Source organism: Phyllostomus discolor, chromosome 7 (genome assembly GCF_004126475.2).
Source record: "Phyllostomus discolor isolate MPI-MPIP mPhyDis1 chromosome 7, mPhyDis1.pri.v3, whole genome shotgun sequence".
NCBI classification, from domain to species: domain Eukaryota; kingdom Metazoa; phylum Chordata; class Mammalia; order Chiroptera; family Phyllostomidae; genus Phyllostomus; species Phyllostomus discolor.
Genome location: NC_040909.2, coordinates 37607162 through 37620028, shown reverse-complemented (window position 1 = coordinate 37620028; position 12867 = coordinate 37607162). Strand labels below are relative to the sequence as shown.

The following is a 12867-nucleotide window of genomic DNA, read 5'->3' as shown; positions in this document are numbered from 1 at the left end:
CACACCAGCCGGGACAGTGTTACAGTTTTGGGTGCTTAAGAAACCTCTGCTCCACTGTCTCTTATCTGAACAAGTTGGTCTGAGGATTGCCCACTTCAAACCTCACTTCCTCTTATAAAACACATGCTCAACATTGTCTCTCTGGCCTTTCCAGTTTCAGGCAAAGCACCTGGACCAGCCTTTGCCCTGTGTCATTGGCACATATAAGAACCACCCTCTGTATGCCCTGAGGAGGCATCTCCTGAAGTACGAGGCCATCTATCCTGAGACAGCCTCGATCATTGGATATTGTCGTGGGGAAGCTGTCTACTCCAGGTGCGTGCGGTGGCCTGGCGGGCTTCGTGATGGCCTGGGACTATCAGCCACCTTCTGGGGCAAAGGGCTGATAATAGCATTCATCCCGTTTGTCATATGGAATGAGCTTTGTTGTGTGTTCATGTGCTGTTGTGCGGGGGTGATGTGTAGAGGAGAGTAAAGCTTGGAAATTAAAACAACAAGGATTAAAAGATAAGTGGCGTGGGGGTGTTGTAGGGGAAGTATAAAAAGTGGACAAACAAGGTTTACATAGGACAATGTAAGCACACCCCTCAAATACAAGCTAAAAACATACAAAAGGAAAGAAGAAAGGATTTGATGAAAGTTAGTTATTGGATATTTTAATGTATGTATAGCTTCTGTTTGGGAAGATGAGAAAGTTCTGGAGATGGATGGTGGAGATGGTCGCACAACAAAGTGAGTGTCCCCAGTGCCACTGAGCTTAAAAATAATTATGATGACACATTTTATGTTGTGTATATTTTATCCAGAGTAAAAAGTAATTACCAAAGAAGGAGTGAAGGAAGTAAAAGTAGAAAATGAATATAAAATACTTATAAAATTAAAATGGAAAAATTTGTAATATAAATTTAAGGTGAGGAAAAAATAAAAGTAGAAGCAGAACTTTTAAGAAATAGCAGTAGAACTCTGGCTAATGTAGCTCAGTAGATTGAGTGTTAACCTGCAAACCAAAGGGTCGCTGGTTCGATTCCCAGTCAGGCCATGTTCCTGGGTTGCAGGCCAGGTCCCCACTGGGGGACACATGAGAGGCAACTACACATTGATGTTTCTCTCTTTCTTTCCCCATCCCTTCCTTTCTCTCTAAAAATAAAATGAAAATTTTTTAAATAGCAGTAGAAAGAAAACTGATCTTTTTTAAAAACATTGGAATACAAGGTGAAAAAATAGATGTTCTTAAAAAAAATGGGAAAAGAAGGAGGAAAAAAAGCAAATAGAGGAAAGTCCCCGTGAATAGATGGTTTGAGTCCTGTGACCCTGGACTACTTTCTATATGTCAGTCCTGCAGGACTCAGGCTAGGTGCCCTGTCCAGGGTCTCTGCGGGCGCTTTCTGGTCCACATCAGAAAGCATCACGCCGGTCACGGGCCTCGGCGGCCCACAGGCAAAGCCTCCAGAGCCCAGGCCGCCTTGATAGAGGAAAAGGCACAGGCTTACTCAGGGGGGTGGGAGACAGGAAGTCTGGTGGGAAGAGAATGCCAGGGTGGTTCACAGGGATCAGGTCAGTCACAGGGGGAAGCATTATAGGTGAACATTTTTGAATGTAGTAAAACATGTAACAAAATTTACCATTTAACTATTTTGTGTGTACAGTTCGGTGGCATTAAGTACACTGGCACTGTTTTGCAACCATCGCCACCACCCATCTCCAGAACTTCATCTTCCCAAGTAAAACTCTGTGCCCATTAATCACTAACTCTCCAAAATTCCCTCCCCCCACCCCCTGGCAACCACCATCTCTCCTATCTCTGTCTCTGTGAATTTGGCTGCTCTAGAGACCTCATGTAAGTGCACCCACACAGTGTTTGTCATTATGTGATTAGTGTCCATGGGTGGACACTGGTACTGCCTTTTCTTTTTGGCCATCGTGAGTAACGCTGCTATGAACACAGGAGTATAATATCTCTTGGAGACCCCGCTTCCAGTTCTTTGGGGTATATGCCCCAGAAGTGGAATTGCTGGATCATAGGTAATTCTGCATTTTACATTTTGTAGAACTGATGTACTGCTGCTCACTTTATAATTCTACCAGCAGAGCACAAGGGTTTCCATTTCTCCATATCTGTAACCAACACTTGCTTTCTGTTTTTCTGGTAATAGCCATCCTAATGGGTGTGAAGTGATTAGAAGTGGAGATTTACTCTGAGAGGTGTATGTCCACTTGCCTGCTGCTTTCCTGGGGGATGTCCACTCCTCCCTGACGCCCATAATGTAATTACTGGTTTGGGTGATCAGGCGTGCAGTCTGCAGTGAGAGCGTGGCTAGGGTGCTCAGCTTGGACAGTGAGGCTGTGGGCAGAGAAGTGCTGCTCCAGCACCTGGAAAGAGTCTGGTCCTCCCAGCAACCTTGTGAGGCAGCAGGACGGAGCTCATTATCCCTGAGTGTAGAGGAGGGTTCTGAGGCTTCAGAAGGGAAAGTGACTTGTCCATGGTCACCCCACTAGGAGGTGGCACAGAGGTGGTTCACCCAGGGCTGTGGTATTATGCTGAACATCAGCCTCAACTAGCAGGTAGGTGAAGGGCCTGATTTCTGCACTAGCAGGAAATTTAGTGCCCGTGCTCCATGGAGCCCTGCTCTCTGGGCAGAGAGAGTTCAGGGCTACAACCTAAAGAGATGGGTGTGCAAGTAGAATTGCAAGGCTGGGGCATATCTCATAGCTGTGGAAGGAGAGTAAAGCTAGAGAATCTTTCCCAATAATCACAGGGTGGCAGGAATTACTTGACCGTTCCATGAACATGAACCTTAGTTCCATGATAATTTACTAATGTAATTATAATTTGTATATAGTCTTTTGGGTTCACACCTCTTCTCTGGACACTCCACAGTATTTAGCAGCAGACCACACCTGGGCAGACACTTGCTCAATGGTAAGGATCTGTGTCTGCACTGCTGTGACTTTTACCTCTCCCCCTGCAGGCTGCGGAGGGACTCTTACTGTGAGGGGGTGAGGGTGAGGGTATGGCATGAAGCCCAAGACAGACACAGTAACTCCATTTAGGTCAGGGTTTCTAAGTGTACTCACACCTGCAAAGACAGGAAGTCCCAAGTTAACTGTCTGAGGCAGGTTCTCTGGTTCCCTGAGGAGCAGAGCCTGCTCCAGGGTGTGAAGCAGAGCCTCAGAAGAGTATCCCAGGCTGTGCTCTTCCTTCTGGGAGGTCATATGAGCACCCGGGTACTTGGGATTCCTCCCCATACTGTGCTCCATTAGGCAGGGTATGAACTGAGTTTGTCCTTTGTCTCCCTCTGTTGGCTTCGGTAGGGATTGCGTGCATGTCCTGCACTCCAGGGACACATGGCTGAAACAAGGAAGAGTGGTGAGGCTTGGAGAAGTGCCCTACAAGGTAACTAGAGCTGCGGGTGGGGGGCGGTAGGGGCACCCTGAGGGCAGTGGGGAGGCTCGGGACCAAGGCCGAGTGGAACAGCTCAGGGAAGAGGAGAGGGGACTAAGGATTGCCGAGTATGTGCCCAGGATAGGAATCCAGGTCTGCCTTTTCTAGCTTGAGAAGGATAAAGGAGAAGGAATGCATATAAATTCTTACTTTAATAAGGAATTTGTAAGAAATGGATATTCCAGAGCATGCCAGAAATCAGTCAAAAAGCAGCCCTCAAATTCCTGGTGTGTACTTAAGCCCTGTGTAGGTAGGAGCTGTGTTACTGAGTTGTTTTAAGAGGCCGCAGCCCTGCTCTTTGTGGACACAGTTACCAGTCGTCAACATCATTCCACTTCGTAACTTACCATGCATTTTGCACGTATACATTCTCTACCGAGTCTCAACAGCCATAGAGTTAGCATTATGATGCCTATTTTACATATGAAAACACGGGAACTCAGAAAGGGGAAGTCACTTGTCCAAGGTCTTACAGTTAGGGGACTGGCAGCACCCAGACAACAGTCCCAGGCCCTGCCTCTGCTCCAGTGTTAGTTCTCTCCCACTGTACCACTGCGCTAAGTCAGGTCAGCTGCCCACAGGACATGATTCAGTACAGTACCACAACAGCTTATCCCGGGACACCCAGCCCTATTTAACCAGGGGAGAAAAGTGGCCGGTCACAGAGACACATTTGTTCTTTTTTGTCAGACCCCAAAAGGAGTCCTTTGGGTGGTAAGGCTCCGGGACGGGAGTAGAGAGGCCTCAGTTGGGTGGGCAGGGGCTGCAGGCATTGGGCGCCGATCATGCCGGAAGCAGGTTGGGTGCTTTGTGCTGCCTGCTTGGACCTGGAGGACCGCTGGGGTTTCCCACAGACCTTCTCCTTTCTTCTGTGCTCCTCATCAATAACCAGTCTCTTCATCCCGGAGTGGCACTGTCTGATTGAAATACAAATTTAAATTTTTTACTAGCCACATTAAAATCTTAAAATAGAAACAGAATTTTAATATGCTCACATATTTTCAAATAGATCAAAATTACAACTAAAATATTGAACAACCTCACTCAAAACCGTCAGAAATCTAGTAGAAGTCTGACAACTGCAGAATTAAAGAAACCACACCCATCCAGACTGGCAGGAGGGGCGCAGATGCAGAATGGGCTGATCCCATGCCCACATGTGGTGGATAAAAATTCAGGAGGGATGTCTCGGGAGTGAGGAGTCCCAGCCTCACACCAGGCCCAGGTTCCAGTGTCAAGAAGATAAGTCCCCATGACTTATGGCTACAAAAATCAGTGGGGACTGAGTGAGTGGAAGAAATTTCTGAAGCCCCAAGCAGTACCTCTTGAAGAACCCAGACATGTACTTACCTGCTCAGACTCACGCCGTCTGAGCTCTATTATCAGGGTAGCAGCTTGAAAGGCACCAGGGGCATACAGGGTGAAACTGAAGTGTGTGGCATCGAGGCAAACAGAGGCCAGTGTCCCTTTTCTAAACACCCCACAGAATCGGTAAACTGGTGCCATATCTGAGACTCCATCAACCTGGTTAACACTGTTTGACCCACCTTGTAGATCCCTAGAGACTCTGCCCCACCCAGACTGCTTGTCCGTATGAATGGCTGGTCTTGGCTCATGCTTCACAACTTCCTAAATCCTATCAAACAAGCAACAGCTGGCCTCAGTGAGCCCCAGGCCCGGCACTAGCAGCAGCCAGCCTAGATTCACAGCTTGGCTTCCCCTGGGAATCTCCAAGCCAAGCACAAGTAGCAGCCATCTCAGATTGCTTTATAACTAAGGCAGGGTGCCCCAGGCAAAACACAGGTGGAGGCTGACCTTGGTCTGCACCACATGAGAAACCCCAGGGCCAGTGCATCAAGGGGACAGCTACAGACCACATCAGACCATGACCACCCTGCCCCTACACAGCTGAGCCTCCATGGAGGGCAGAGTTTGGTGGTCAATGGTCACAGCTAGCCCTTACAGCTGACTGGCCTGGGCAAATCCCTCCCATTAACCTGCCAGCAGCAACCAAAGCTCAACTATAAGATGGGGGAGTACTCAGCCCACACAAAGGGCACACCTTGAGTACCCAGCCTGGGTGATGGGAAGGCTGTGGCCTTGGACTCTACAGGACGCCTACTACATTAGGCCACACTACCAAGACACAGTCACAACAGATCTACCTGATACATAGAAACAAACACAGGGAGCCTGCCAAAATGTGGAGACAAAGAAACATGACCAAAATGAAAGGACAGCTCAAAACTCCAGAAAAAGCTAAATGAAATGGAGGTAAGCAACTATGAGATGTAGAGTTCAAAACATTGATTATAAGGATGCTCAAGGAGCTTAGTGAGGACCTCAGCAGCATAAAAAAAATCCAGTCAGAAACGAAGGATTCACTAATTGAAATAATTTACAGGGAAATGACTGTAGAGTGGATGAAGCTGAGAATCAAGTCAATGATTCGAAACATAAGGAACCAAAAAACAATGAATCAGAACCAGAATAAAAAAGAATCAAAAAAACAGGAGGATAGTATAAGCAGCCTTTGGGATAACTTTAAGAGGTCCAACATTTACATTAGAGGGGTGCCAGGAAGAGAAGAGAAAGAGCAAGAAATTGGAAATCTATTTGAAAAAAACTTCAAAATCTAGTGAAAGAACTTTCCTAATTTGGTGAAGGAAGTAGGCATGTAAGTTCAGGAAGCACAGAGAGTCCTAATTATGATGGATGCAAAGAGGCCCACTCCAAGACACATCATAATTAAAATGCCGAAGGTTAAAGAGAGGATCTTAAAAGCAGCAAGAGAAAAAGCAGTTACCTACAGGGGAGTTCCCATAAGACTGTCAGCTGATTTCTCAAAAGAAGCCTTTCAGGCTACAAGGGATTGGCAAGAAATAATGCAAACCAGGACCTACAGCCAAGATTGCTCTACCTAGCAAAGCTATCATTTAGAATAGAAGGGTAGATAAAGAGCTTCCTAGACAAAAAACTAAAGGAGTTTATCATCACCAAACCATTATTATGTGAAATGTTAAAGGGACTTAAGAAAGAGGAAGATCAAAACTGTGAACAATAAAATGGCAACAAATACATGTCTCTCAGCAGTTGAATCTAAAACACAAACTAAGCAAACACGAACAGAGACAGAATCATGGATACAGAGAGTGTTTTTGATGGTTGCCAGATGGGAGGGGGCTGTGGGGGAATGGGTAAAGAGGTGAGGGGATTAAGAAGTACAATCAGGTAGCCACAGAAGAGCCATGGGGATGTAAAGTGCAGCACAGGAAAGGGAGTAGCCAAAGAACATACACATGTGACCCATGGACATGAACAATAGTGAGCGTATTTCCTCAGGGAGTAGAGGGTGCTGGGTGGAGGGGGGCAGAGGAGGAAAAATCAGGACAACTATAATAGCATAATCAATAAAATATAATTTAAACATTTGTCAAATATATTTGAAATATTGTCATTTCAACATGTAATATTTTGGAATGTTAAGATGTTTTACATATTTTTCCTTCTATTAAGGCTTTGAAATCTAGTATTTTACTTTCAGTGCATCTCATTTGCTGTCAGGCACATCTCAGATGTCTGGTGGCTATCATGTTAGCACAGTTCTGGTATAATCCCCAATCTCAAGTCTTCCTCTTGTTCTGAAACCTGCTGTCACAGCTCCCAACTCTTGCCTCATCTTCTCTTGTTTGAATTACAGCCACCTGCAGCCCTTCAGTTCATATCCAGTATGGCCATCATGGGATCTTTCTGAAACACAGAGTGCATGTGACACCTCCCGGGTAGCCCACCTCACCCCACCCAGAGTCCCACATCTTGCGTGTGTCACGGGACCTGCGGTGCTCCATTGCCCGAGTTTCCTCCTGAGTGCCAGAGCTTCCACTGTCCTGATATGCACAGTACCAAACACCTCACTTGCTCCATAGCCCATTTCACTTGAACAGCCAGTCTTAACCTCCCCATCTCAGGGTGGTGAACATCCTCCTCTGAAGAGTAAAGGGATGAGCCCTTTACTCTTCACTCTGACTTGTAATCTTGTCTCTCTTGGCGCTCCTTAAAAACAAAGACTGCCCCTGTGACTGGTGTCGTTGTGTGGTCTGTAGTAGGTACACATTGGGTCTTTCCTGAACAGCACTGGATGGATGGCTCCCTTAGAAAGGGACTGAGCCGCACAGTGGTGACAGGTGGTGTGCCCAGAGACCGTGGCAGGAATGGCCCCTAGAACAGTGGCCAGAAGTGTACAGCTCACAGGTCACATCCAGCCTGGGTCTTGTTTTCATGGGGCCCTTAGTCTCAGAATGCTTTTTCCATTTTTTAATGGATTTTAAAAAGAGAGAAATAAAGAATATGCTGCATGTGACCCTGTGACCCTTTACAGAAAGGGTTTGCCAACCCCTGTGCCAGAGGCAGCTTAGGCCCAGGAGCTAGTCCGTAGCCCACGCTTGTGCCATGCCTCCACGTAGAAGTTCCACCACCTCCTCCTCGCCAGTCCTCCATCCCTTTTGCCCTTCACTCCCCAGGGAGAATTTTGGCATTGGCCGTCAGACAGCTGTAGGGGTGTGCTCGGCATTTCAAACTGCCAGGGTACGTGGCACAGTTAGTTTTCTGGAATGGAACCCTGGCCCTATTGCTCACCTGGCCATGAGATCTTAAGTGACATCATTTTCGAGTGTCAGTTTCCCTTTCAGTGATGAAAGTTTAGAACAAAGAACCGTAATCTCTCCTTGTCTGTTGTTTTGCTTTCTGCTGTTTCATTTACCTGCAGTCAGCCGCAATCTCAAAATACTAAATGTGGAGAGGACTGAAAACCGAGCCTGGGACAGGGAGCACTCTTGTCGATGTCAGCTACAGCGGGGCACTAGCTGGGGGTAGTAGCTCTAGTATTCATAAAGGGAATAAAATGCGCCCCCATCTCGGGTTTGTCTGCTGTTCATTTTGTAACAGGTGCAGAGCACTGAGCACAGTGCCTGCCATACTGTACAGTCAGCACTCAGGACGTGGTAGCCTCTGTTGTAAACTGGCTGTTCCCTCTGGTGTAGATGGTGAAAGGCTATTCCAACCGGGCCCGGAGAGCCCGCCTTGCTGAGCCCCAGCTGCAGGACCAAAATGACCTGGGCCTGTTCGGCAGGTGGCAGACAGAGGAGTACCAGCCACCCGTGGCCGTGGGTGGAAAGGTAAGGGCAGCGCTCAGTGGGGGCAGGACCAGGCAGCTTTATTCTGCAGCTGGCCAGACCTGGCATGCTACCCTCTGCAGGTCCCCCGGAATGAATTTGGGAACGTGTACCTCTTCCTGCCCAGCATGATGCCCGTTGGCTGTGTCCAACTGAATCTTCCCAACCTGCACCGTGTGGCTCGTAAGCTGGGCATCGACTGTGCTCAGGCCATCACTGGCTTCGATTTCCATAGGGGCTACTCCCATCCCATGTGCGTGAAGCGTCTTCCATGGAGGCTGGAAGGAGGGGCGGGGAGGTGATGGTGAAGGGGGCGGGAAATTGATGTGGGGTTGGTGGGAGTTGAGGCCCAGTGGGTCTCATTTTCCAGGTTTTACTCTGAATTTGGAAAATGAGCCTTAACATTTTACCTTTTACACTTTTGACACCTTTACTCTGGCTTCCATTCAGAGGCAGAAGAACCAGTAAAGCCATCATCTAATCATGTTAGATTAAAACACTTTTCTGGGGGTGGTCATAGGTGACCTAGTAGGGTCAGCATTATTCTTGGTTAGTGACCTTTGCCTGCGTGGGGTGGGGGTGGGGAGGGGCTCATCCCAGTTTGCAGGCAGTGCCAGTGTCCACAGGCCTGCCTTCTGCATGAGCAGTGTCTGTGAGCAGCCGTGTCCAGGACTGTGGACCAGCTGACACAGGGAATCCTTCAGAGCTTAGGTGCGGCCCACTGTCCTCCACAACGGGAGGAAGAGAGGCCAGAGCAGCAATCAGGCTCGAAGAAGACCACCCATGTTGCCTCCCCACAGAACTGACGGGTATGTAGTCTGCGAGGAATACAAAGATGTGCTCCTGGCTGCCTGGGAAAATGAGCAGGCACTCATCGAAAAGAAGGAGAAGGAGGTGAGCAGCCTGGCCAGGGCTGGCCTGGGCGGGGCTTGAGGTGGGGAAGCAGAGTGGCTGGGGAAAGTGGGCACTCAGGGGAGACAGGTGCCTCACTTGGAACTGCTATAAAAGGAGAGAGTCCATGTACTCCAAAGCTCGCTCTGGCTCCGTGACTGCACGGAAGGCACCACAGAGCACCAGCACTGGATAAGATGGCCCCGCCTACACCTCAGAGCCCACTGTCTACCCACATCTATTGCTTGTCAGCTGTCTGGATCCCAGCTGCAGGGACAGCTGCCCCACTGCTGACACCTGCCTCTGTTAAAAGGAACTGCCTGTGGTCCAGGTGTGGAGAACCTCTTCCCCTAGGAGTTTTAGAGTCGGAAACAATTACAAAGAGGCTTTTGTCTTTGATGCCTTTCATGCCTCTTATAAGTCACTCAAATTTTAAAACTGAGACTTGGTATAGTTAAACTTTCTTTTAACCTAAAATACTTTATATAGATATATATGTACACAGGTTCCATCTTGATATTTTTCCTGAAAATGGCAGTACTGAACATTTTATGCCTAACCTGTTTCTGCTGCAGAAAAGGGAGAAGCGGGCTGTAGGGAACTGGAAGCTGCTGGTTAAAGGGCTGCTCATCAGGGAGAGGCTGAAGCTGCGCTATGGGGACAAGGTCAGTGTGCGTCCTTTGTAAAGAGGACAGCCTGGGGTGGGGAGGGCACGACTCAGCAATCCTGGCCCACATTCTGCCTGGACATCGCCGTAGATCCATCAGCTTTATTTTTGAATGCCACAGACCTGTCCCTCCCAGGCTCTGTGTCCTTACTTGTTGGCAGAGGTGTCCCTGGAGTCAGCCTCAGCTGCCGCTTCTGGCCCCTGGCCCTGCCCCAACACCCCCTTTTCTGCCTCTGTCTGCCATGAGTGAGTGAGTGCCTAATGTGGCACTAACCCTACAGGAAGAGATGGGTTCCTGTATTTCTGTGTTTGACCCACCATTCTTAGCCTTGTGGTGTTCCCAGTGCCTGCGATCATTCCTGACGCCAGAAATACTCTCACAGCACCTGCCATTTGGCAGGCCAGCCTGTGGACACAGGCATGAATTTTTCACATAGGCCTCACACAGAGTGATCGGTACGGGGTCAGAGACAGCAGAAATGTGTTCCAGAAGCAGCTGTGACCACACCTCTCCAATGCCACATGGTGCCTGTTTGCTTTTAAAAAATATGCTTGTCGTGCTCCTCCCCCAAATCCCTTCATTGACCCCTTCACTTGGCTTCATGCCTCACTGTTCCTTTCACCCTCTGCATTCAGCTTCCCCGCCCCAGCCGGCCCAGGGAGTGCCTCCTCAAAGCACTGGGCACAGTGATCTTCTCGATTTGATTGTACACTCCTGGAGGGTAGTTTCCTGCCTAGACATCTTGGCATTCCCTCAGCTTGTAAGTTACCAGTACCTGCTTGGGTGAGTGAGTCCCCAGTCTAAGGAAGACACGAAAAGACAGGCCTTGGATCTCCTCCAGCCCCACGCAGTGTCCTTGTCCTTCCAGAGCCACACACCTCCAGGCAGGCCATTGCTGGGAGAGTTAATGTCTCAGGTAGGTGCTTCCTCATATCTGCTGAGTCACTGACCTGTGGCCTGTGTTTTCCCTCCACTGTCCTCACCTCTTCAGAGTGAGGCAGCAGTTCCCCCTGCAGCAGAAGGTGGACTCTCTTCTGATGAAGAGGAAGGAACCAGCTCTCAGGCAGAAACGGCCAGGATCCTGGCTGCTTCCTGGCCCCAAAACCGAGAGGTTAAGGAAGAGCAGAAGGCAAAGTGCCCTAAGAAAACCAGAAGGGAAAAGGCGGCAGCTTCCCACCTGTTCCCATTTGAGAGGCTATGATGAGTGGCAGCCTCGTGATAGGCTCTGCCCCGCGGGCCCCACACGTGCTGCAGGGAATGCCCAGGCCCAGAGCTGGCGGCATCTCCGCTGAGAAGGCAAACAGGCATTGGGTGGGGCAGACAAGGATCCGAGAGACAGAGGGTCAGATTGAGGTGGGGCTGCAGGTCTGGTCTGAGCCTAGACCTTATAACCACTCTTGATAGGGCGGGCCTTCGAAGCTTTTTGTCCCGTACCCTATGCCTTGAGCTACAGAACACTACCCTGGAGAGACCCTCCTGCACCTAGACTTGGTTTTTCCCATTTTTGGAAATGAGGTTTTTTTTAGAAACAACTGGGAAATTTTCAGACCATGGCCCATGAGGAATGCACCAGTCCTTTTTTCCAGGCAGATCTTCATCTGTCAGATGTTTGTGCTCTTGCCTGTCTTGCAGACTTCGGACCCTCTCTCTGCAGGCCAGGCCACTCGTTTTCCCTTGGTCAGGTGCACTAATATTGCTGAATGCTGTCCCTTATAGTATGGCGAGCACAGGTCATCTCAGATTGTGGCATTGTTGGGACCTACTTTTCAAAGCTACATTTCATGACAGAAGACTAGAATTAAGAACCAAAATCAGGAAGATCAAAAAGGCAAACCTCTCAGAATTAAAGCAAAGTACTAGTAAAAGTGGATCATTGTTAAAACAGAATCTGTTCATTACTGGATCAATTTCATAAAGCTCTATGCACTATGGATATTCAGGAGAAATAACATTTTGAGAAAAAAATAAAGCATTTATCTAAAAAGGCTCAGCTGTACATTTTCTTTCAGATTTTATGTCAGCTAAGAAAACACGATAGTGATTTGTACACACATTGAGACTACATTAAAGATAAGATTTTGTTTTCACGTAGGCTGGGAGCTTACTATACACACAGAGGTTTTTTTTTTTTCTTCTTCTATGTTTAAGCAAGGAGATACTATTGCATCATCGACAGGAGCCATTATGAATCGGTTTTATCCCAGGGAAACAAACAAAACACTTGGGGTGTGACTCATGCACAGAAGCCTGGCTGGACGCTCTTGTTGAGAAACAAACGGGTTGCCATGGAAACTGCAGCACTCACTCTTCCTGCACTGGAACCCTTCTAGAAATAAGCGACTTGTTTCCTGCGAGTTCAGTCGAGCATCACCCTGTCTGCAGAAATAACTTGTTTTTCAGGCAGATGTCAGCCCTAGGGGGCAGTATTGAAGTCAAATAAAACATTGGGTTTTGAGAAATAAAAGAATAGGTTTTGGAAAGTTACCACCTGCTTCAAATCTTGTAGCAAAAAAAAAAAAACTATTCAAATTGCTAGTTTGAGTGGACGATTAGCAGCAGTTCACTGCTGCAGAACAGGAGGCGAAAGGAATGAAAATGTGTCACGTGTGTTTGGCGTTTCATGGGTTTTCTCCCAGTTAGTCCTCACAGCAGACTGGTATGAGCAGGATGGCACTGTCCTCATTTTACAGGTGTG

General features: G+C 48.2%; 1 protein-coding gene across 2 annotated transcripts in view; it reads left to right on the top strand.

The window, feature by feature from the left end:
* XPC (XPC complex subunit, DNA damage recognition and repair factor) overlaps positions 1 to 12156 on the top strand; it is a 41726-nt gene extending 29570 nt beyond the window's left edge. For both annotated transcript variants that reach the window (XM_028518663.2, XM_036030744.1), the window contains exons 10-16: positions 155 to 315; positions 3313 to 3394; positions 8482 to 8616; positions 8697 to 8866; positions 9414 to 9507; positions 10080 to 10169; positions 11164 to 12156. In XM_028518663.2, the coding sequence (XP_028374464.1) occupies positions 155 to 315; positions 3313 to 3394; positions 8482 to 8616; positions 8697 to 8866; positions 9414 to 9507; positions 10080 to 10169; positions 11164 to 11373 (942 nt within the window). In that variant the 3' untranslated portion in view covers positions 11374 to 12156. The remainder of the gene's footprint in view (positions 1 to 154; positions 316 to 3312; positions 3395 to 8481; positions 8617 to 8696; positions 8867 to 9413; positions 9508 to 10079; positions 10170 to 11163) is intronic.
* The last annotated feature ends 711 nt before the right edge of the window (positions 12157 to 12867 follow it).